Here is a 25,207-nt window from a genome sequence, read left to right as displayed (position 1 = left end):
ATATCACCAATTTTAGTAATCTGAAAATGTATTATCTATGCCACCTGCATTCTCATCTACATTCAAGATTCAAGATTCAAGATTCAATTTATTGTCACATGTACCAATTAAGGTGCAGTGAAATTTGAGTTACCATACAGCCAGACTAAGTAAAAAACAAGCAACAAGACACACAGCCACATAAAATAAAATTTAACCTAAACATCCACCACAGCAGATTCCACATTCCTCACTGTGATGGAAGGTAATAAAGTTCAATCATCTTCCTCTTTGTTCACCCGCGGTCGGGGCTGTTGAACCGTCCGCAGTCGCCGCTGCTGATGTCCAAGGCCCTTGCGTCGGGATGATCGAAACTCCGGCAGCGGGACGGATTGAATCTCTCCGCGGTATGGAGCTCCCGAGTCGGCCTCGTCTTACCAGAGACCCCGGGCTTCGCCGTGTTAGAGTCCGTAGGCCCCGTGGTTGGAGCTCTCCGCAGTCGATCCTCGGCAAAGGATCACAGCTCCACGATGTTAAACTCCGCGCTCGCAGCTTGAAGTGCCGGGCCGGTCTCCAGGAAAGCCCACCAACTCCTTGATGTTAGGCCACATTGGGGACGGAGATACGATACGGAGAAAAATCGCATCTCCATCGAGATAAGAGATTGAAAAAAAGTTGTTTCCCCCAATTCCCCCCACCCACCCTCCCACATAAAACAAACCAAGGAACACTAAAACATACTTTAACACATACTTCAAATAATAAAAGCAACAGAAGGACAGACAGACTGTTGGCGAGGCAGCCACTGCTGGTGGCGCCACCTGGTGATCTAAATTGTTACCATAATGACCAACAATGGACCCACAGCACCAACCATGCGTTACAAACTTCCAGTTTGTAAAACAAACCCTCCTCTACCACCACCCTCTTTTTCCTACTTCCAAACTAATGTTGTATCCAATTGTTAGCTCGGCCTGGCTCTCAAGTCATCAAACCTTTCAGAGCAGCCTGCCATGAGGTTTCTCATCAAAGACCTTTCTAAAGTCCATGTAGACAACGTCTAGCATACTGCCCTCAACAATCAACCTGGTCAATTCTTCAAAACAAATCAACCAAATTCATGAGGCCCAATTTCCCACACACAAAGCCATGCTGACTATCCCTAATCATGCTGGCTCATCCCTTGGAACCTTTCCAAATGCCTATAGATCCTGACTCTCGGGATCTATGAGAGATAGATCTCATAGATCCTGAGATACCCACAACTGATGTTAAGCTCACCGGCCTGTCGTTCCTTGGCTTTTTGCTGCAGCCTTTCTTAAATTGAGGCCTCTCATCAATAGCCTTCATTCCTTTGGCACCGCACCCTTAACTATCGATGATACAGAAATCGCTGTCAAGCACCCCACAATTTATTTCCTAGATTCCCACAACAACCAAGGATATGCCTGATCAAGTTCCTGGGATTTGTTTATCAGGCTCCTGGGGCCAATTTTATTGTCCAATATTGGACCTGAGGGTGGAAATTAATGATGCTCTGTCTGCAGAAGTCAAGAGTAAGCTTTATACGTAATATGACTTCTCTGTACTGATGGCTTGGTGGGAGTGAAGACTTAGCTGCAGCAGAATATCTTTGGAGTATGTGACTCACAGGCTGTCAGGAAGGTTGTGTCCAGTTGCTGATACATACTCCAAAAAGTGCACAAAGTGCAGAAACACCAGTGACCAAAAGAGTCTCCGGCTATCCATGCTACTGGTCAATGATCAATGTTCCCAAAATACAATCAGATACTGTAATCCACAGTGAGCGGCCATGGCAGTAAACAAGGAAGTCAGAGACGGGGAAAAAAGCGAGCACGAAATAACCTCGCTAAAAATACGTTAAGACCGCAAAATAAACACCCAAACGTCAAACACGGTATCGCAGTGAATGTAAACGTAACACGGGTGACATACACAAAAAAAAAAGAGATATAAAAACTACTCTACGAGCCGGCCGGTCACCGTACGAGCAGTGACCTGGAAGTTGTCAGCAACTGTTGACTTCAATGTTGGGAGACTCCACTCCCCACATTTCTACTATGACCACACCTGCTCTCTGCCAGAGCAAGGATCACCTGTCCTCCCCTTCCAAACTGCCATCCTCCACCTTTAATGAAAGATCCTCTGTGATTTCCACCACTTCTAACATCTCGCCACCACATACCTCCGATTTCAACATCATGAAGGGAAGATAGATTCCCACTAGCTTGATCTCGGTAACTCATCCATTCGTACCAAAAACAATTCCACATCTCCTGGATGTTTGCCCACATGTCCCTCCTCACTCTCACAGCGTGTTTCCTGTCAGCGAGCCGGACACACCGGGCAGGTCCGATGTCCACCTTTGGTGAGCCGGACCTACCTAAGGGGTTTGTTCCACTCGTCTGCAACACTCCCAGCCCTGCTGCTCGCTGGGAACTGGCGTGGGTGGATAAGGTGGTCAAAAAGTGCTTTTGGCACATCGGCCTTCATCAGTCAGAATATTGAGTGTAGAAATTGGGAAGTCATGTTGCAATTACGTAAGACGTTGGTGGGGCCGCATTTAGAATATTGTGTTCAGTTCTGGGCACCATGTTATAGGAAAGATGTTGTCAAGCTGTAAAGAGTGCAGAGGAGATTTACGAGGATGTTGCCAGGACTCGAGGGTCTGAGCTATCGGGACAGGTTGAGTAGGCTGGGACTCTATTCCTTGGAGAGCAGGAGGATGAAGGATGATTTTAGAGGTGTATAAAATCATGAGAGGAATAGATGCACAGAGTCGCTTGCCCGGAACAGGTGAATCGAGGACCAGACATTGGTTTAAGGTGAAGGAGAAAAGATTTAGTAGGAATCTGAAGGGTAATTTTTTCACACAAAGGGTGGCGGGTGTATGGAACAAGCTACCAGAGGAGATAGTTGAGGCTGGGACTATCACAATGTTTAAGAAACAATTAGACAGGTACATAGATAGGAAAGGTTTAGAGGATAATGGGCCAAACGCAGGCAGGTGGGACTAGTGTAGATGGGACATGTAGATCGGTGTGGGCACGTTGGGCCATAGGGCCTGTTTCCACGCTGTGTGACTCAATGAGGAAACGGGCAGACAAAGTTTACGATCGGGACCCATCTTCACGGGATCCCAACACGTCAATTCCCTCCACAGAAGCTGCCTGACACCTCCGGCACTTTGTGTTTTTTCTCAAGATTCCTTTTGCCTCCACATCACTTTATGAAGTAGGTGAGATTCAAGATAGTGAAAAGTTATTTCAGAACTGATGCCATGAAGTTCATTTTTTAAAGGAAAACAATCAATTTCTGGAATGGATAACTGTGCAATCCTTAAAAGAAGAGTTGGATACTTAATAGGAGAGTTTGGGATCTTTATGGATGGCTGAGTTGAGGTGGTCTTATGTGTCTCTATATATCTTTGCGTGTGCTGTGATCAGATGGCAGGTTGGAATGAGAAATATTGATTTTCCTTTACCCATTCAACAACCAGCACATTCAGGAATTATTTCAACATTTCTAAAAAATACTGCCATAGAATTTCAAAACAATTTAACAGGCTAATTGTGGAAAGTGTACAAACTTCTAATTTAAAAGCAAAGCAGCTGGAGTTCAGAGCCTTGAAATTAGGCTCTCCAAATATTAGTGCAAGAATATTTAACATGTGCGATACATTCTCCAAGGGCTATTTTGATGGAACCATTGGTGCATTTAAAGTAAGCTTGCTTACATCTGTTCGATGACGGAGGAAAGTGGAAAATAGTAACTCTTCAGCATTCAGTCACATTCAATAATGACAATTGGAGTCCAACTTGTCCACACCAGCCAACGGGTCCCAGCTACACTCGTCCCACCTGCCCGCATTTGGCCCATATCCCTCAAAACCTGTCCTATCCATGTACCTGTCTAACTGTTTCTTAAATGTTGGGATATTCCCAGCCTCAACTACCTCCTCTGGCAGCTCGTTCCATATACACCCACCACCTTTTGTGTGAAAAAGTTACCCCTCAGATTCCTATTAAATCTTCTCCCCTTCACATTAAACCTTTGTCCTCTGGTCCTCAATTCACCTGCTCTGGGCAAGAGGCTCTGTGCGTTTACATGATCTATTCTCTCATGATTTTATACATCTCTGTCAGATGCCCCCTCATCCTCTTGCACACTTTCAAGATATGTTTACTTAATGTTATGTTAGGAAAAATAGCAGCTCAATTGGCATTATCAAATATTATCAGTGGTTCTTCCAGACAGCTAAGATCATTACTTAATAGGGAAAACTGGGGAGAAAAGTTAAAACATATTTAGTATAAGGCGAGCAATAAAGTCAATTTACACCGATCAGCCAAAACATTATGACCTGATGAGCTAAAACATTATGACCACCTGCCTAATATGCTGTTGGTCCTCCGTGTGCAGCCCCATACGCAGCAGGGTGCGATGCACTGTGTATTGTGACACATTCCTCCCGTGACCACCATTAACATTCTCTGTGACTTGTGCCACAGTGGACCTTCTGTCGGTTCGGACCAGACGGGATAGCCTTCGTTGCCCTCGCGCATCGATGAGCATTGGGCGCCCAACACCCTGTCACCGGTTTGTGGTTTGTCCCTCCTTGGACCACTGTCGGTAGGTACTCACCACTGCTGACCGGGAGCACCCCACAAGCCTTGCCGTTTCAGAGATGCTCTGACCCAGTCGGCTAGCCATAACAATTTGGCCCTTGTCAAAGTCGCCCAGGTCTTTACTCCTGCCCATTTCTCCTGCATCCAACACATCAACTTCAAGAACTGACTGTTCACTTGCTGCCTAATGTATCCCACCCCTTGACAGGTGCCATTGTAACAAGATAACCAATGTTATTCACTTCACCTGTCAGTGGTCATAATGTTTTGGCTGATTGGTGTAGTTTGCATCATGTTTTGCTCCACAAAATGGAGTTCAGCAGTCTGTAAGGAGACTCAAAAATATGCAGAATATCTTAATCTATGTTCAATTATTGAATTATATTTGTTAACTGCAAAAGAAATGATATGTTTCCAAGGATCCAAAACACATTTTGGATAGCTTTCAGAAGTTAGAATGAGGGTCCCAGAGATTGGATCACATTGGTAATGAGATACTAATAAATGTTAATCTTTCAGTTGTTCATATACACAGAAAGATTGTAAGCTCACATGTTACAGAAGGTTACAGAAAGACATAATGCTCATATAATCGACATGTGAACAGGATTGTATATAGGAAGAGCAAAATTGAAAGTTCTGGAGAAACTCAGCAGGCCAAACAGTTTCTGGAGAGGGAATGGACAATGTTTTGGGTCAGGATCCTTCTTCAGATTGATTGTAATGGGAGGCAGTAGAGAAATGGGGGCGGGACAAGGCCTGGCAGGTGATAGTGGAACTGCAGATGCCGGTGTAAACCAAAGATGGGCACAAGATGCTGGAATAGCTCAGCGGGACAGGCAGCATCTCTGGAGAGAAGGAATGAGTAACTTTATTGCATCAGTCTTCACGGTGGAAGACACCAGCAACGTGCCCGAAATTCAAGAGAGTCAGGGGGTGGAAGTTAGTGGAGTGGCTATTACTAGGGAGATGCTTGGGAAGCTTAAAGGGCTGAAGGTGGATAAGTCACGTCTGATGGATGGACTGCACCCTACGGTTCTGAAGGAGGTGGCTTCAGAGATTGTGGAGGCATTGACAGTGATGGTGTTGTCCAATGAACCAGATTTGATAAAGAGAACTCGACATAAAGGAACCGCTTGGAGGTAGTGATCATAATATGATTAGTTTTAATCTGCAATTTGAGAAGGAGAAGGTTAAATTGGAAGTGTCAGTGTTGCAGTTGAACAAAGGGGACTATGAAGGCATGAGAGAGGAGCTGGCCAAGGTAGACTGGAAAGGGATCCTAGCACGAATGACGGTGGAACAGCAATGGCAGGAATTTCTGGGCAAAATCCGGAAGACGCAGGATCATTTCATTCCAAAAAGGAAGAAAGATTCTAAGGGGAGGAGGAGGCAACCGTGGCTGACAAGGGAAGTTAGGGATGGAGTAAAACTAAAAGAAAAGATGTATAACACAGCAAAGAGTAGCGGGAATCCAGAGGATTGGGAAACTTTCATAGGACAACAGAAGGTAACAAAACGGGCAATATGGGCTGAAAAGGTGAAGTACGAGGGGAAGCTGGCCGAGAATATAAAGGACAGTAAAAACTTCTTTAGATATGTTAAGAGAAAAAGAGTAACAAAGTCAAATGTGGGTCCCTTGAAGGCAGGCCCAGGTGAAATTATTATGGATAACAAGGAAATGGCAGAAGAGTTGAACAGGTACTTCGGATCTGTCTTCACTAAGGAAGACACAAACAATCTCCCAGATGTACTGGAGGACAGAGGATCTGGGGGGGGGGGGGGGGTAGAGGAACTGAAATCAATTTTCATTAGGTGAGAAATAGTATTGGGTAGACTAATGGGACTGAAGGATGACAAATCCCCTGGGCCTGATGGTCTCCATCCCAGGATCCTCAGGGAGGTGGCTCTAGAAATAGTGGACGCATTGGTGATCATTTTCCAATGTTCAATAGATTCAGGATCAGTTCCTGTGGATTGGAGGATAGCTAATGTTATCCCACTTTTCAAGAAAGGTGCGAAAGAGAAAACGGGGAATTACAGACCAGTTAGCCTGACGTCGGTGGTGGGAAAGATGCTGGAGTCAATTATTAAAGAGGTAATAACGGTGCATTTGGATAGCAGTAAAAGGATAAGTCCAAGTCAGCATGGATTTATGAAAGGGAAATCATGTTTGACTAATCCTCTGGAATTTTTTGAGGATGTGACAAGCAAAATGGATGAAGGGGAGCCAGTGGATGTAATGTATCTAAACTTTCAGAAAGCCTTTGATAAGGTCCCGCACGGGAGATTGGTGACTAAAATTAGAGCACATGGTATTGGGGGTAGGGTGATGACATGGATAGAAAATTGGTTGGCAGACAGGAAGCAAAGAGTAGGAGTAAACGGGTCCTTTTCAGAATGGCAGGCAGTGGCGAGTGGAGTGCTGCAAGGCTCAGTGTTGGGGCTGCAAGGCTCAGTGTTGGGGCCGCAACTGTTTACCATATATATTAATGATTTGGTAGAGGGAATTAGAAGAAACACTAGCAAGTTTGCGGATGACACAAAGCTGGGTGGCAGTGTAAACTGTGAAGAGGATGTTAGGAGGTTGCAGGGTGACCTGGACAGGTTGAGTGAGTGGGCAGATGCGTGGCAGATGCAGTATAATATAGATAAATGTGAGGTTATCCACTTTGGCGGCAGAAACAAGGAGGCAGATTATTATCTCAATGGTGTTAGGTTAGATAAGGGGGAAGTGCAGTGAGGCCTGGGTGTCCTTGTACACCAGTCACTGAAAGTTGGCGTGCAGGTACAGCAGGCAGTGAAGAAAGCTAATGGAATGTTGGCCTTCATAACAAGAGGATTTCAGTATAGGAGTAAAGAGGTTCTTCTGCAGTTGTATAGGGCCCTGGTAAGACCACATCTGGAGTATTGTGTACAGTTGTGGTCTCTTAATCACTGGAGTTTAGAAGGATGAGAGGGGATCTTATAGAAACATATAAAATTATAAAAGGACTGGACAAGCTAGATGCAGGAAAAATGTTCCCAATGTTGGGCGAGTCCAGAACCAGGGGCCTGTTTTAGAATAAAGGGGAGGCCATTTAAAACTGAGGTGAGAAGAAACTTTTTCACCCAGAGTTGTGAATTTGTGGCATTCTCTGCCACAGAGGGTAGTGGAAGCCCAATCACTGGATGAATTTAAGAGAGAGTTAGATAGAGCTGTAGGGGCTAGTGGAATCAAGGGATATGGGGAGAAGGCAGGCACGGATTATTGATTGTGGACGATCAACCATGATCACAATGAATGGCAGTGCTGGCTCGAAGCGTCGAATGGCCTTCTCCTGCACCTATTTTCTATGTTTCTTTGTTTCTATGATATTTCAAGAATCACTAGTCAGCAGAGGTCCAAATTGCCAATATTACCCTGCTGCACAAAAAGGCAGAATAGTGGGAACAATAGGCCGGTTAACCTGACCTCGGTGGCTGGTAATATTTTAGAGTCCATTATAATGGATGAGGTTACACAGTACTTAGAAGTTCACGATAAAAAAGGCCAAAGTCAGCATGGCTTTGTGAAGGGCAGGTCTTGCTTGACACATTTGCTGGAATTCTTTGAAGATAAGGAGCCACACGTTAGCCTGCAAGGAAGATGAGAGCCCACAGTATCAAAGGGCAGATACTAGCATGGATAGCAAGTTGGCTGGATGGCAGAAGATAAAGAGTGGCAATAAAGGGGGCTTTTTCTGCTTGGCTGCCAGTGACTAGCAGAGTTCCACAGGGGTCGGTGCTGGGGCCGCTACTCTTCACGTTGTGTATTAATGATTTGGACGAGGGGATTGAAGCCTTTGTGGCCAACTTTGCTGATGATCCAAATTAGGTGGAGGGGCAGGTAGTGTAGAGAAAGCAGGGACTCTGCAGAAGAACTTGGACAGGTTGGGATTGTGAGTAGAGAAGTGGAAGATGGAATATAGTGTAGTGTTGAGTCATGCATTTTGGTAGTAGGAATTATTTTCTAATTATTTACTCTCTTGAGACAGAGGTTGGTGAATCGGTGGAATTCTTTGATGTGAAGGCCAAGGCAGAAGATATATTTAAGGTGGAGATAGATAGATTCTTGATTAGTACAGATGTCAGAGATTATAGGAAGAAGGCAGGAGAATGGGGTTAGGAGGGAGAGATAGATCAGCCATGATTGAATGGCGGAGTAGGCGATGGGCCAAACGGCCTAATTCTTCTCGTATCCTTTATGACTTTATGACCTTATGAACGGGGTGACATTTCGGCTCGAGCCTCCTTCTTTAGGCAGACAGTCTGAAGAAGGGTCTTGACCCGAAATATCACCCATTCCTTCTCTCCAGAGATGCTGCTCCAGAATGTTGTGTTGAGCTTCATGCTGCCAGTCCCACTGAGTTACTCCAGCATTTTGTGTCTCTCTTCAGGTGATAGTGGAGGCAGGTGAGGGATTTGATTGGCAGATGGATGAAGTAAATAACAGAGGCTTGAGATAAAAAAGAGATAAAAGAGTGTCAGATAAGGAGCGAAGTGGTGGAGTGAAATGTAAAGCCAGAGGTAGAGATCTTGGTGGAAGGGTAAAGAGGGTGAATAAAAAGAAAATGAAGGACCCAGGGATGAGAGATAAGTGTCTCTCAGAAGGAGGTGAAAGAAATAGGGTAACTGGGGCAGGATTGTGGGTGAAATGTTTGGAGGGGGGCACAAGAAAGAGAGAGGGAGTGGGGTGGGTTTAGTTAAATCTTTAGAATTCAATGTTCATACCATTGGTTTCAATATTGTTCATGTATATAGGTGGACATTACTTTATGGATGGCAATGTGTGGAAGTGAGGGATGTCAGGAAAGTATCTTCATGGTAAAATGACGTGAAGGTGGTGGGTGTATAACTATAGCAAAATTGGCCTGTAACCTACCTAACACAGAATAACAATACTTTGCAAATAGGATGCACAAAGAAGTCCTACAGCACCATCTGGGATCAGGAGACATATTTTTGCATCTGAATGTAGGTGACAAAAAGGACAAAGTAACCTGTGTCAGCCGCACTCACACGAAGCACCAATGCTACTAAAGACAACTATGTTGAACCACATAAAAAGTCAGGTACTAAAATCTGATGGTCTTGTGTCACAGATCAGCTGTGCCCGCAGGCAGATCTAAGAAACGAGCCGATGACATGATACATTTGCAAAATTCCATCAACAGGCAAGGAAATGAATCGTGATGATGGAGTTGATAATTACTTGGTTTAAGTGGGAATGTAGTAATGTATAGAATGCATTCAGAGAAATTTACTGCCATACTCCTTAAAAATAACCGACTTACTGCACAAAATCATAATTCAACACAAAAATAAACTCAGAGCATACTCCTAAAATTAATTATTCTTTAAAATTCCTCCCTTATGTTTTGTCCGAGTTCTGTTTGAAATCCATTTACTCGGAACGAGAAACGCTTTCCTGGAAATTTGACTGCTCAGAAGATTTTCTTCAGTGCTGCAGCTGAAGGTCGTTCCCCGCTTACTCCTCGCTCTCCATCTCCAAGAGTGACACACGACAACGACCATTTCGAGGTCTGCTCACCTTCACCTTGGAACCTTGAGAAGAACCAACTGGCATCATTCACCCTCGTGACCCTGACATAATGTCTGGGTCTGGGTGCTCAGCCTGAGGTATTACACCGATCAGCCAAAACATTATGACCACTGACAGGTGAAGTGAATAACATTGGTTATCTTGTGACAATGACACCCGTCAAGGGGTGGGATATATTAGGCAGCAAGTGAAGTCAGTTCTTGAAGTTGATGTGTGGGATGCAGGAGAGATGGGCAGGGGTAAAGACCTGAGCGACTTTGACAAGGGCCAGCCTTGAGGAGTCTGAAGAAGGGTCTCAACCCCATCAGTCTGAAGAAGGGAATTGACCCGAAATGTCACCCATTCCTTCTCTCCTAGATGCTGCCTGACCTGCTAAGTTACTCCAGCATTTTGTGATACCTTTGACAAGGGCCAAATTGTTATAGCCAGACGACTGGGTCAGAGCATCTCTGAAACGGCAAGGCTTGTAGGGTGCTCCCGGTCAGCAGTGGTGAGTGCCTAACGACAGTGGTCCGAGGAGGGACAAACCACAAACCGGCGACAGACAGGGTGTTGGGCGCCCAAGGCTCATCGATGCGCGAGGGCAACGAAGGCTATCCCGTCTGGTCCGAACCGACAGAAGGTCTACTGTGGCACAAGTCACAGAAAATTGGTCACGGGAGGAATGTGTCACAATACACAGTGCATCGCACCCTGCTGCGTATGGGGCTGCACACGGAGGACCAACAGCATATTGGGCAGGTGGTCATAATGTTTTGGCTGATTGGTGTACTTTGATCTCCTTGTGGAACACCTCATTCTGGGGCATCAGGGAAGTTGCAGCACATTGCCCTGCGAGGGCCTGTTATAGTGCACTCCTGGGATACCACCATCTTCCCAGCACAGCATCGCCTTTGCAGGTTTGACAACTAAACAAATTTGTAATACTGAGCAAAAACCTAAATGCTGGACGAACACAGTGAATTATATAGCCATGCAGTATAGACCCTTTGTCCCAACTGATCCATGCCAACCAAGTTGCCCCATATAAGCAAGGCCCCTTTACCCAGATTTTGCCCATTGCCCTCTAAACCTTTCCTATCCAATTACCTGTCCCAATGTCCAAGGGTCAAGCAGCATCTGGGGTAGGAAATGGACAGAGAACATTTTCGGGTCAGGACTTTTCATCACACCGAAGAGATTCTAACATTTGCAGTCTCTTGTGTCTTCAAATTCTTTATCTACAGAAATGGGAGCCCCCAGCAGCACTGCCCCTCTGGTCACGATTGCAAACCCATGTAATGTGCTGCTGGACTCCTGTTCCCACTGTTATCCAACATGCTATCAGTGCCAATTCTATCCGCCATTCCATCACTCACTCTGATCTTATACAATCTCAACAGATGTAAAGCATAATAGACAATAGACAATAGGTGCAGGAGGAGGCCATTTGGCCCTTCGAGCCAGCACCGCCATTCAATATGATCATGGCTGATCATTCACAATCAGTACCCCGTTCCTGCCTTCTCCCCATACCCCCTGACTCCGCTGTCATTAAGAGCTCTATCTAGCCCTCTCTTCAAAGCATCCAGAGAATTGGCCTCCACTGCCTTCTGAGGCAGAGAATTCCACAGATTTATAACTCTCTGACTGAAAAGGTTTTTCCTCATCTCAGTTCTAAATGGCCTACCCCTTATTCTTAAATTGTGGTCCCTGGTTCTGGACTCCCCCAACATTGGGAACATGTTTCCTGCCTCTAACATATCCAATCCCTTAATAATCTTATATGTTTCAATAAGATCCCTCTCATCCCTCTCATCCTGGGCGGCACGGTAGCGCAGCGGTAGAGTTGCTGCTTTACAGCGAATGCAGCGCCGGAGACTCAGGTTCGATCCTGACTACGGATGCTGCACTGTAAGGAGTTTGTACGTTCTCCCCGTGACCTGCGTGGGTTTTCTCCGAGATCTTCGGTTTCCTCCCACACTCCAAAGACGTACGGGTATGTAGGTTAATTGGCTGGGTAAATGTAAAAATTGTCCCTAGTGGGTGTAGGATAGTGTTAATGTACGGGGATCACTGGGCGGCACGGACTTGGAGGGCCGAAAAGGCCTGTTTCCGGCTGTATGTATATGATATGATAAGCCTAGTCACTCCAGTCTTTCAACGTGACAATTCCGCCATTCCGGGAATTAACCTAGTGAACCTACGCTGCATGCCCTCAATAGCAAGAATATCCTTTCTCAAATTTGGAGACCAAAACTGCACACAGTACTCCAGGTGCGGTCTCACTAGGGCCCTGTACAACTGCAGAAGGACCTCTTTGCCCCTATACTCAACTCCTCTGGTCATAAAGGCCATCATGCCATTAGCTTTCTTCACTGCCTGCTGTACCTGCATGCTAACTTTAAGTGACTGATAAACAAGGACACCCAGATCTCTTTGTACTTCCCCATTTCCTAACTTGACACCATTCAGATAATAATCTGCCTTCCTGTTCTTACCACCAAAGTGGATAACCTCACATTTATCCACATTAAAGTGCATCTGCCATGCATCCGCCCACTCACACAACCTGTCCAAGTCACCCTGCATCCTCAAAGCATCCTCCTCTCAGTTCACACTGCCACCAAGTTTTGTGTCATCCGTATATTTGCTAGTTACTTTTAATCCCTTCATCCAAGTCATTAATGTATAATGTAAATAGCTGCGGTCCCAGCACCGAGCCTTGCGGTACCCCACTTGTCACTGCCTGCCATTTTGAAAGGGACCCGTTAATCCCTACTCTTTGTTTCCTGTCTGCCAACCAAGTTTCTATCCATGTCAGCACCCCACCCCCAATACCCATGTGCTCTAATCTTGCCCACTAAGCTCCTATGTAGGACTTTATCAAAGGCTTTCTGAAAATCCAGGTACACTACATCCACTGGCTCTCCCTTGTCCATTTTCCTAGTTACATCCTCAAAAAATTCCAGAAGATTAGTCAGCATGATTTCCCTTCGTAAATCCATGCTGACTTGGAATGAACCTGTTATTGGTATCCAAATGTTCCGCAATTTTTTCTTTTATAATTGACTCCAGCATCTACCCCACCACTGATATCAGGCTAACAGGTCTATAATTTCCCGTTTTCTCTCTCGCTCCTTTCTTAAAAAGTGTGATAACATTAGCTACCCTCCAATTCCACAGGAACTGATCCTGGATCTATAGAACTTTGGAAAATGATCACCAATGCATCCACGATTTCTAGAGCCATAAGTTGTAGACTAAGCTACAAAGCATTTATCCCAGTTTTGAAGATAGACACAAAATGCTGGAGTAACTCAGCGGGTCAGGCAGCATCTCTGGAGAGAAGGAATGGGTGATATTTCGGGTCGAGACCCTTCTTCAGACTGTATCTATCATTTTTATCCCCTTTTTCAGGCTGTACTATTGTATGCTTTCACTAAAGTGCAATGTCACTGAATCTAATGTATGCTAGTTAATAATTCTTTACAGAAGTCTTGTGGAATCCAACAACAGTTGGGTTAGCAGTGCCAATTGTCACTCAGTAAGTGTGGAACTGGGATAATAACTGCCAAAGAGATCGAAAGGCACATTACAGCAAGGAAACAGGACCTTCGGCCCACCGTGTTGGCCCCGCCCAGCGATCACCCGTACACTAGTTCTATCCTATCCACTGTGGATAATGTACAGAACATAATTAACCTACCAGCCTGCACCTCTTTGGTGTGTGTGAGGAAACCGGAGCACCCGGAGAAAGCCCACGCACACAGTCCCCTTAGTCTGGATGGAACCAGAGACTCTGGCTCTGTAAGGCAGCAACTCTGCCGTGAAGCCACTGTGCGCCCTCTTGTCTCTGGGCATTTCCAAACACTTTTAAAAAACTGCAACATGAACTCTTTTCTCCATGAACTATCTATGAAGGTAAGCCATCGGAAGCTCAAACAGACCCATGTTGTGCTTCAACTTTCAATTGTGGGATGTGTTAGAAAGATACAGTTTGAGCACATAGCTTCCATCTAGTACCAAAATAGAGTTAATGACAGTCATTTTGGGGGACTTTACAGTCACTGAGAAGTTTGCTTGAAAATCTCTGCTTTTAACCTTGGTCCTCCCAATAAAGTAGCTTGATCATAATCATGCAACATGTTAGTCAGAGACCAGCCGAAAATATTTTTGCCCTAACTTTCCAGTCCATGTTATTACATGAATTTACTGAGAGTTCAGGGTCAATGATACCAATGGAAGCTCTTACAAAAACATTCTTTCATAATTTTAAGCAAGAAACAGGGGAAGTTGTAATGTGGCAACAAGAATATCCAATCTTACCAGTGTAGGAAGTGAAGTTCTTGTCGACATGATTACCCATGCTCATCCTCTTGTACATGGACAACAGCAGCCCAGATCCATTTTGGAACAGAATTTGGACAGTTATTTGATTTGATTGTGTCTAAGATTTGTGCCAGGCAGCTCCCAAAATCCACAAGACATATTAAGGCATATTTACCATTTAAGGAGAGAGCTTGATTTTGCTGGCAATATTTAAAGGAGCTATGTTTTACCTGTGCTGAGGTGCTGTTCAGTTTCTCCAGCCCATTCTCCAAACGTTCCATCTTAGCCGTCAGCTCTTTACTCTTCTTCGCCAACAGGTTCTGATACAGCTTGATTTGTTCAAGGAATGACTTGGGTGTAGTATAATTGTATCGCCGGTCATTAATTAAATAGGACTTTGATGTCTCATTGACACTGGTGTGAACGAATGCCATAAACTTGCTGACAGATTCTTTAATGGAAGGCTGAAGAAAGAGGAAACGTTGTGAAAGAAGCATGTTATGACAATGTCTCCAAATGACAAGGAATTAGGTACGGACTTTATCAAGATATTATCATGAGGTGGGAAACTACTCAGCACCCACACATCCATGTATAATTCACACATAACCATGACTCATAGAGAAGGCACCTTCTTTCTCCAACTAGATAGCATCTTCGAAATCAAAGACAGAACCATTTCCAACCATGGAGGTTGAGGCATTGTAACATTTTTAATAAAGAGTTAAGCTGTACTGAGCTAATGGACAATATGTTTTCCTATTCAATATTTACATTTACAGTGTTTCATCCTCTTAAACGTTAACAGAATCATAATTTCAATATAGTTCTTAAAGAATGTGGCATACCTGGTCTAGATAAACCAGATAGCCATCATGTTATAGCTTTATTAACTTATCCCAAAGCAGAAACTGAGAAATTAAATCAAATTTGAAGAATAAATATCACTGAAAGCATATCTTCTAAAATTAAATCATTAAAGTGTTCATTTGTTGCTATTTTTTTGGTTTAAATATTGAATGTTTGATATGTTATCAAAGGAGGAACGTCCATCTTTACTCAAACAAACATATCTGCCCATGCACATAAGGCATACAAACTGGTTCATTGCAATGAAAGATGCTGTTGGAAAGCAACATGATCATGGAAGCAGTCAAAAAGGTGATAAGCCAGCTGCACCTATAATGGACAATGTCTATGTGCTTTGGAGATACAGTGCGGAAACCTGCCCTTCTGAACACCAATTCCTCGCCGGCCACACACATTAAGACCGTCCTACACACTCGGGACAATTTACAGTTTTACCAAGCCAATCAGCCTACAAACTGGTACGTCTTTGGAGTGTGGGAGGAAACCGGAGCACCCAAAGAAAACCCACTCAGTCACAGCACGAACGTACAAACTCCATACAGTCAGCATCCATAGTCAGGATCGACCCCAGGTCTCTGGCACTGTAAGGCAGCAACTCTATTGCTGCGCCACCATGCCGTTGTCAAAGAACAAAGGCTGAAAACATTACAAGAGTGGGAAACACTGCAATAAATGTGTTTACCTCAAATAAAAGGTCATATTTGTATTCATTTTCATGATCAATCCGACTAAACGATGGTTGCAGCTAGCCCTGTCTCTGAGTTGATTTTTATGGATCTAAAGCCCAGACTATAAGTCAGAAGTACATAAAGCTGCCTGTATGTGAGTGAACATATTGTGCAGAGAATAGAAATTGTTAGATATAAAAGATCAGTGTCCCTCTGGTCTGTCATTTATCACTGTGTTGCTCAGTCATACGACACAATTGCAATTGAGAAATTGAGAGTTTATAGCAGTCAATTTCTAATAAATTAGACTACAAAGAAAATGCTCATAATGGAAAGCTGTAGGAAGCACAGATTAGACAAAAGAACACAACATGCTGGAGTAACTCAGCAAGCCAGCCAGCATCTCTGGAGAACATGGATAGGTCATGTTTCGGGTTGGGACCCTTCTTCGGACACAGATTAGACATCTGGATATCACAAAAAGCTGGAGCAACTCAGCGGGTCAGGCAGCATCTCAGGAGAGAAGGAATGGGTGAGGTTTTGGGTCGAGACCCTTCTTCAGACTGAAGATGCTGCCTGACCCGCTGAGTTACTCCAGCTTTTTGTGATACCTGCGATTTGTACCAGCATCTGCAGTTACTTGTGGAATTCTCTGTCACAGAAGGTAGTTGAGGCCAGTTCATTGGCTATATTTAAGAGGGAGCTAGATGTGGCCCTTGTGGCTAAAGGGATCAGGGGGTATGGAGAGAAGGCAGGTACGGGGTACTGAGTTGGATGATCAGCCATGATCATATTGAATGGCGGTGCAGGCTCGAAGGGCCAAATGGCCTACTCCTGCACCTATTTTCTATGTTTCTATGTTACTTTCCTAGACATTTGGATATAGTCTCCTTCTTTTCCCCTGCAGATTGTGTCCACATGTTTTATTTTAATCGGCAAAGTAACCTACACATTTATTTTAAACTGCAAATTTATTCTATACAAAAATGTCATTTCCTGTAATCATTTATCCAAATTTAGATATAAATGAATCCTCTGTGATGTATTGCTCCATCACTCCACATCTCACCGAAATAATGCTCCTGCATTTTTTAGTTTGCGTTTACTCTTCTCAAAGAACACGCTCTGTTTTTGTTGTTGTGGAAGAGCGAAATAGGCAACGACAGTCTGTATCATTAAGTTTCAATTAGAATCCTAACAACACATCATTGATCAATTTGCCCTTCTCCGTAGATGAGAAGTCCCATTCATATAATTGCTCCTCATAATCCAGATATTTTCATCGCTCCTATCAATATCGTTGCTTTTCTTTCATCCTTTGAATTGGTGTAATATTCTTTTCTCTACTCTAATGACCAGAACAGTGTGCAGTATTTACAAGTGATTATTAAATTCAATGTGAATGTTTAACCTAAATATGTACTGTTGATGTCTTCCGCCAGTCTTCGGCTACTTTAACTGCAACAATATGGATTCAATTTGCTGGTAGTTATACAAACATGTTGCCTTGTTTAAAAAAGCAGTTCTGCTGGAAAGATACAAACATCGTCAATAGGAAACACAATTCCTAGACCATTCTCCTACTTTTTTTTGTAAATGTTCAGCTTTTTGTTAAAGCTGAGCGCTGCAAAACAATTAATCTTCAAATGAAAATCCGGGAATTATGTAATAGGCATCAGATGTCCACTTATTGCACTTGTGTGCAACTGTGCAATAGAGTCCTAATTAGATCACACAAAGTCTTGATTCCTGAAATTTACCCAGAGGATATGTTAAAACTGCTGAGTTTCTTTTCACATTGTTTCTATACCGTGCAAGTGACCATTATGCACAGTAATGGCTTTTAAGTTTCAATACATTTTACTGTTTCAATACATTATTTTGTCCATAAATTTTAGTCTCCATGCAGATTCTAACAATTCAACCCTGGAGATGACCTGAGAAGTGGACCTGCAGTTTCAGATAAGTTAGTCTATGTAGACTACATTGACTGTTCTATGTAAGAAGGAACTGCAGATGCTGGTTTACATCAAAAATAGACACAAAATGCTGAAGTAACTAAGCAGGCCTGGCAGCATCTGTGGAGAGAAGGAATGGGTGACGTTTTGGATCAAGACCCTTCTTCAAACCTATGATCTACAGTAACTGATATATGGTGGTTAATAAAAATGTAGCTTTCAGTTCTTATGATAAAGTTATCTGCTGAGGGACAGATCATCAGCTAGGAGGGAAGCTTCTGTAGCCAAGCTCACATGCTAACGCCAACCACATGCATTGCACCGACGGACTTTGTGAATGGTGTCAGCCACTCTTAATGATCTTACATCAACGTAATCAGTCTCCTGGAGGAAGCGCAGGCTGACGGACTCCAAAGCTTCCTGAGGCCACTCGTGAAACCAGTCTATGGCAGTGCAGTTGACCACAGCCGGGAACTTCCTTCCTCGAACCCGCAGCTTGTTACCGACAGGTGAGAAACACAAAGCGACCTACACAAGGGAAACAACAGGAAAACCAGCTTGCTGGAGTTCAAAACATTACAACGTTTATTGTAGGTCTATTTGCTGAAAATGAGCTTTTGTTTCCAGCGTCTTTGCTTATTAATACTCCGTCTGATGTGACAGAGCACAGGTTTAAAGTAAGTCACTGTTCATTGATTTTCGCGGTCTGGGGTCAGTTACGTAAAAATTCTCAGCTGAACAATTTAAAAAAGAATTAATGTTACATGATTACTTGTCCCACATGGCAGAGGCAGATTGGTTGATAGGTGAGGCCGACAGTCTTCAGTTGTTTCATACATGACAGGTAGTGGGCAGCACGGTGGCGCAGCGGTAGAGTTGCTGCCTTACAGCGCCAGAGACTCAGGTTCGATCCTGACCATGGGTGCTGTCTGTATGGAGTTTGTACATTCTCCCCGTGACCTGCATAGGTTTTTTCTAGGATATCCGGTTTCCTCCCACAGGTCAAGGACATGCAGGTTTGCAGGTTAATTGACTTGGTAAAATTGTAAATTGTCCCTAGTATGTATAGGATAGTGCTAGTGTGTGGAGATCGCTGGTTGGCATGGGCTCGGTGGGCCAAAGGGCCCGTTTCCATGCCCCAACATAGCAACCTTATTTCATTTAAGTGTTCTAGCTGATATTTTCAAATGTTAATAGATTTAAATATTAATATTTTTCGATGTTTCTCATTGATGTAAGTATTCAGTAACATTTGCAACTTTACTCAGCTGACAAAGCTGGAGAGAAACTTTGTTGAATGACAAAGAAAGACACAAAGTGCTGGAGTAATTCAGCAGGTCAGGCAGCATCCTCAGGAAAGGTGACACTTTTGGTTGGGTCCCGTACTGAGTCCGAGTTTGAAAAGGGTCCCGATCAAGGTTTTAAATGTTTCTGAGTACTTATATCAATGAGAAACATTGAAAAATATTAAAATGTAGATAGCGCTGTAAGGCAGCAACTCTACCGCTGTGCCACTATGCCACCACGTCTCTCTCTTTCCCTCTGTCACTGTGTTCTTTGGGAAATTGCTTATGCCGTGAATCAACTCGTGCCTCAGACATAACTTGAATCTGCTTCCATTTGTCAAATGCAGTGTTGGTCTTCCATCCCCTGCCTTACAGCGGCAGAGACCCAAGTTCGATCCTGACTACGGGTGCTGTCTGTATGGAGTTTGTACGTTTGTATGTTCTCCCCGTGGCCTGCGTGGGTTTCCCAGTCTGAAGAAGTGTCACGACCCAAAACGTCACCCATTCCTTCTCTCCAGAGATGCTGCCTGTCCCGCTGAGTTTCTCCCAACATTTTGTGTCTACCCCTGAAACACTGCTGCATTGCTCTGGTGACAATTTGCCCTTGTGGATCCCAGCAATTCTACAATATTTTATAGAAAACACAATCTATTTACTGAGTTAATTGTTGATTGCTGGCATGAGATGTGCTGAAATTAGTTGCAAGCACAAGGATTGTAAAACTCAGTAGCACCGTCCAGCTGATACCATTCATGATGCAGAACCTTTACTAATTACATTAGCAGAATGGGCAACTTCTATTTCCCAATTATCCAACTAATTATCTGTATGTGTGTTTGAATTTAACAGAGAAATCCACTAAATTACAAACATTCTGCTGTCCTTCCTTGAACTAAGTTTTACATTTTCCTCCCCAGCTCAATAAGTACTTTAGCTCAATTCCTATTCTGACATGTTTTTGCGTCTATTGTTTGGTAATACGTTTGATGTTTAGTTTAGAGATACGGTATGGTAACAGGCACTTCGGCCCACTGAGTACGCACCAACCAGTTATCACCTGTACAATAATTCTATCCTACCCACTAGGGACAATTAGATAACCAATTAACCAACAAACCTGCACGTCTTTGGAATGTGGGAGGAATTCAGAGCACCCACAGAAAACCCACGCAGGTCACGGGAGGAGCATACAAACTCCGTACAGACAGCACCCGTAGTCAGGATTGTACCCAGGTCTTTGGCGCTGTAAGGCAGCAACTCTACCGCTGCACCACCGTGCACAGTAACAGTCATCATTTTGAATGGCATTCAAGGAGATCCACTAATTGCAACGGATTAATTTATTTCAACAAGAGTTCAGGTAAGAAGCCAATTCAATGAAATCGCACATTTATAGTTGGATGCATTCTCGGCAAGAAAATAGTAATATCAAAATGTTTCTAGCACTTATTTTTGCCAACAAACAAGCTAATCTCATTTGATATACCATGTGTTAAATCTTAAATGTGTTCAACATTTCAAATCTGATTTGAAATACCATGTGTTAATGGACAACTGCTGAATATTAGTACTTCTAAAAGCTTGTTGAAATAAATTCAAATACTGAGTCTCTATTTTAAGATTATGTGAATACCACATGGACTATCAGAATCCACAGATACCTTCTATCTCTCTCTGTCACTGTCACACATTCTCATTGATTGTACATTTATAGAGTCTACTTTCTCTCAAAGCATGCTGGAATACTCTTATCTTTGGTCATTTTCTGGAATTTATGGAGGATAAACCCTCTTGTGGTACAAGAAGGTACTATCAAGGTATAATCACCTAGCCCCATTGTAGTGGATATTGGTGTAACTAGTTGGCACTAGTCACTGGATTCCATGAGGCCTGATGTTGGACCAGTCAGATTGAAACCATTCATCAACTCTGGGGAAGCTTGTGACTTCAATGCTCATGTGTGTTTTGATTTTTTACTTTAGTTTAGAGATACAGCGCGGAAACAGGTCGCTTACGGCCAACCGGGTCCGCGCCGACCAGCGATCCCCGCACACTAACACTATCCTACACACACTAGGGACAATGTTTTGACATTTACCAAGCCAATTAACCTAGAAACCTGTGCGTCTTTGGAGTGTGGGACGAAACCGAAGATCTCGGAGAAAAACCACGCAGGTCACGGGGAGAACGTACAAACTCCGTACAGACAGCACCCGTGGTCGGGATCGAACCCGGATCTCTGGCGCTGCATTCGCGGTAAGGCAGCAAATCTACCGCTGCGCCACCGTGCCGCCCGTGTGCTCGAGTGAGAGCCATGAATTTTGCATTACTTACCGAGCTAAATGGCGCCAGTTTCTGCTTTCTAACCAGAAAATTTCTGCCCATTCGATTTTGCACCAATTATTATTGATAACACATGGTATATTGGTTAAACACAAATATTTTTGATGAACCTGATATCATATGATAGAACATCAATATTGCATCAACCCATAAATTATCAGTCCAAATTGAACTCCAATCCTTTTTGTGATATGCATGATTTAGAATTTTATCTATATAGAGTAAATCTGTACAAGCTATGAAGAATCAACGCTCACTTATTTACATACACTAGGATTCTGCATCAACCCGCGTGTTATTTAGTCTAAAGATTCGAATGTCTTTGCATGTGGGAAACTAATTATATTTTCTTCCCTTGATTGATAAAATTGTTCAAATATGGCTCTTGCCGATGGTTGAAGCCCTTCTCTTTCTGTGTGTTACCAACAGCACAATAGAAAATGAAGTTGAGCAATCTTCACAGTTTTCAGAAAAGACAAATTGCCCCTAAATTGGCACAAATTGGTGCTTTAAATTTGTGGGAGGCAGTTTGGAAAATGGTGTGTCAACCACAACCTTCCCTTAGAAATGTCCTATGCATCTTTTACAAGCCAGGTCGTACTGTGGTGTAACATAGCATTTTCTATTTCAGCTGTCCAAAGGTAGTTTACAATTTGGCAGCTAATGCAAACAATTCTCGATTTAATTGGAATTCCTCCATACCAGTAGTCAATGATAAGCCTAGACATATTTTTCTTCATTTATTAACAAGAAATGCCGCATCAATCAGTTACTGACATTGCTGCATCATCTACAAATGTCGGGTAATTTAGGGAATGGATTAGCATTTTCTTTAGATCAGTGTTACCTTTAGTTGCTTCCTGACGCGATCGATGAAGAACCTCCAGCAATTCTCTCGAGTGTCCATTAATCCCAGACCCTTGACTTCATTCCGCAAACTACCGATGATGTTTTCCACCTCGTCGTCGGCAAACAAGTCGGGAATTTCACCTGAACGTGTGGAGTTGGGGATTGGGATTGGGTGAATGGGGAGGAAGTGGAGATGGGGAAGTTAGACAATAGACATTAGGTGCAGGAGTAGGCCATTTGCCCCTTCGAGCCAACACCGCCATTCAATGTGATCATGGCTGATCATTCTCAATCAGTACCCCGTTCCTGCCTTCTCCCCATACCCCCTGACTCCGCTATCCTTAAGAGCTCTATCTAGTTCCCTCTTGAAAGCATTCAGAGACTTGGCCTCCACTGCCCTCTGAGGCAGAGAATTCCACAGATTTACAACTCTCTGACTGAAAAGGTTTTTCCTCATCTCCGTTCCAAATGGCCTACCCCTTATTCTTAAACTGTGGCCCCTGGTTCTGGACTCCCCCAACATTGGGAACATGTTTCCTGCCTCTAACGTGTCCAACCCCTTAATAATCTTATACGTTTCGATAAGATCCCCTCTCATCCTTCTAAATTCCAGTGCATACAAGCCTAGTCGCTCCAGTCCTTCAACATACGACAGTCCAGCCATCCCGGGAATTAACCTAGTAAACCTATGCTGCACGCCCTCAATAAAGAATATCCTTCCTCAAATTTGAAGACCAAAGTTTGTAGGAGATTTTAGTCATTTGTAACACAACGCCGGATAATGAACAGAACTGAAAATCGATTGAAAAAGAAAACATCTTGCGCGTTCATGCAAATACCTCAACTCCTGTTTCTCAAACAGCACAAACATTTTCATAGTTTTGCCTTTAAGTTGAAATACAGTTATAATGTAGAAAGTTAATTTATAACAGCTTTCTGGCCAAGGGCACCTTGCAAATACAAGACGCAGATTGATGGCAAGTCACACAGATCAGATTGACGCACCGGGTCAACATTTTGAACTGCCTTCCTTATTGCGACTGTCATTTACTAAAAACATTTGCTATTAGTCCATCTCTGCTTACCAAGTTACACCAGTAACGGATGAACAAGCCACATAATTCAGGTTTCTCCATACTTCATACAATCGTAATGCCCTTGACCCAGTAATTCCAGCAAAAGAAAAAAATATCTGTACATAAAGCCAAGCAAAATTCTGTGGATTTTTCTTAGCCAGGCAGGTGGTAGAATATAAAGAAGATCTGTAAATTGGCAGATCGCACGTTCATGGTTAATAAAGTGTCGTGAACTAGTGTCGATTAGGAATGTCAGAGGAAACTTTCCCCAATGGTTTTGGTCCCTTTTAGTGCTAACAATGTTTCTTTGCCTCTCCCATGTGAGACAGCCGAGTTGTGGTCAAAAGCCAGAGAGTGTTTATTCATGATGCTGCAACCATTTTGATTGTGGTTCAGGCTTAATGGGCTATTTGCTTTTTTTTCCCACTTGACATTTTAATAAAACAAAGCAATTCTCCTTTTGAATAAAAAGCAGCAGGCGAGGGTATACGCTTGCAATGCAAGCATCATTTTGAAAAATGCATTTCTTTCCTGCATCTGAGTTCCATGTGCAGCTGATGCGTTACGCTTCCCAATATATTTGAAGGAAAAGTGGTTAAAGTATATTGAAACCACTAGATGTACATGATTATACTATTTGCTCAGATAGATAGTAATTTCTAAGTTTCCCAATGAATGCATTTCCGATGCTGCTGTGCTAACAAGGTTCATTTGAACGCATTATTAGCATTTGCTTTCAAACGAGTTTTGAAATTGTTTTTGATATGGCTTTTCATTTGAAATTACCACCCCTTTAGACATTTTGATAACTTGAAAACAGTGAGTATTTTGCTCTTTTGAGGAAAGGTTGTTGGGTTAGAGATGGAGATTCAGCTTGAAAACAGGCCTTTCGGCTCACCGGATTCATGCCGACAATTGAGCACCCATTTTTACAATAACCCTACCCTAACCTATTAAAGTCAGTGCAGAAACAGGTCATTCGGCCTAAATGTTTCATGCCAACCAAGCTGTCCAACCAAGCTATTCCCACTTGCCTGCACTGTCCCATATCCCTCCAAACCTTTCCTATCCATGTATCTCTCCAAGTATCTTTTAAACATCGCAATGTACCCGCCTCTCACACTTCCTCCTACAGGTCGTTTCTAGGTACACACTACCCTCTGTGTGAAAAAGTTACCCTTTGGGTTTCTTTTAAATATTTCTCCTATCACCTTAGATTTACGCCCTTCCCAGTTTAATTGCATCTTTCCTGTAGCAGGGAGACAAGGCCAGTGGACAGTACTCCAAATGTGTTCGTACCAACATTTTGTACAACTGTGACATGATCTCTCAGATCCTGTTCACAATAGCCAGACCAATGATGGCAAGCAACCACATTGTCTACCTGTGTCACTACTTTCATGGAACTATGTACCTGCATCACCATATCTCTCTGTCCTACCACTCTCCCCACGGCCCTACCATTTACACTATGAACTATGTACCTGCATCACCATATCTCTCTGACCTACCACTCTCCCCACGGCCCTACCATTTACACTATGAACTATGTACCTGCATCACCATATCTCTCTGTCCTACCACTCTCCCCACGGCCCTACCATTTACACTATGAACTATGTACCTGCATCACC

General features: G+C 43.4%; 1 protein-coding gene across 1 annotated transcript in view; it reads right to left on the bottom strand.

Annotated features, from left to right (window-relative positions):
- Positions 1-25,207, bottom strand: part of dnah9 (dynein, axonemal, heavy chain 9) — a 467,621-nt gene that overhangs the window by 224,788 nt on the left and 217,626 nt on the right. The window contains exons 45-47 of the mRNA XM_078400937.1: positions 22,496-22,638; positions 18,386-18,547; positions 14,754-14,987 (exon numbers count right to left, since the gene is read on the bottom strand). Coding sequence (XP_078257063.1) covers positions 14,754-14,987; positions 18,386-18,547; positions 22,496-22,638 — 539 coding nt within the window. The remainder of the gene's footprint in view (positions 1-14,753; positions 14,988-18,385; positions 18,548-22,495; positions 22,639-25,207) is intronic.

This window comes from Rhinoraja longicauda, chromosome 6 (assembly GCF_053455715.1).
Source record: "Rhinoraja longicauda isolate Sanriku21f chromosome 6, sRhiLon1.1, whole genome shotgun sequence".
Taxonomy (NCBI): Eukaryota; Metazoa; Chordata; class Chondrichthyes; order Rajiformes; family Arhynchobatidae; genus Rhinoraja; species Rhinoraja longicauda.
Note: the sequence above shows the minus strand (reverse complement) of the source record. Positions and strands in the feature narration are given on the sequence as shown.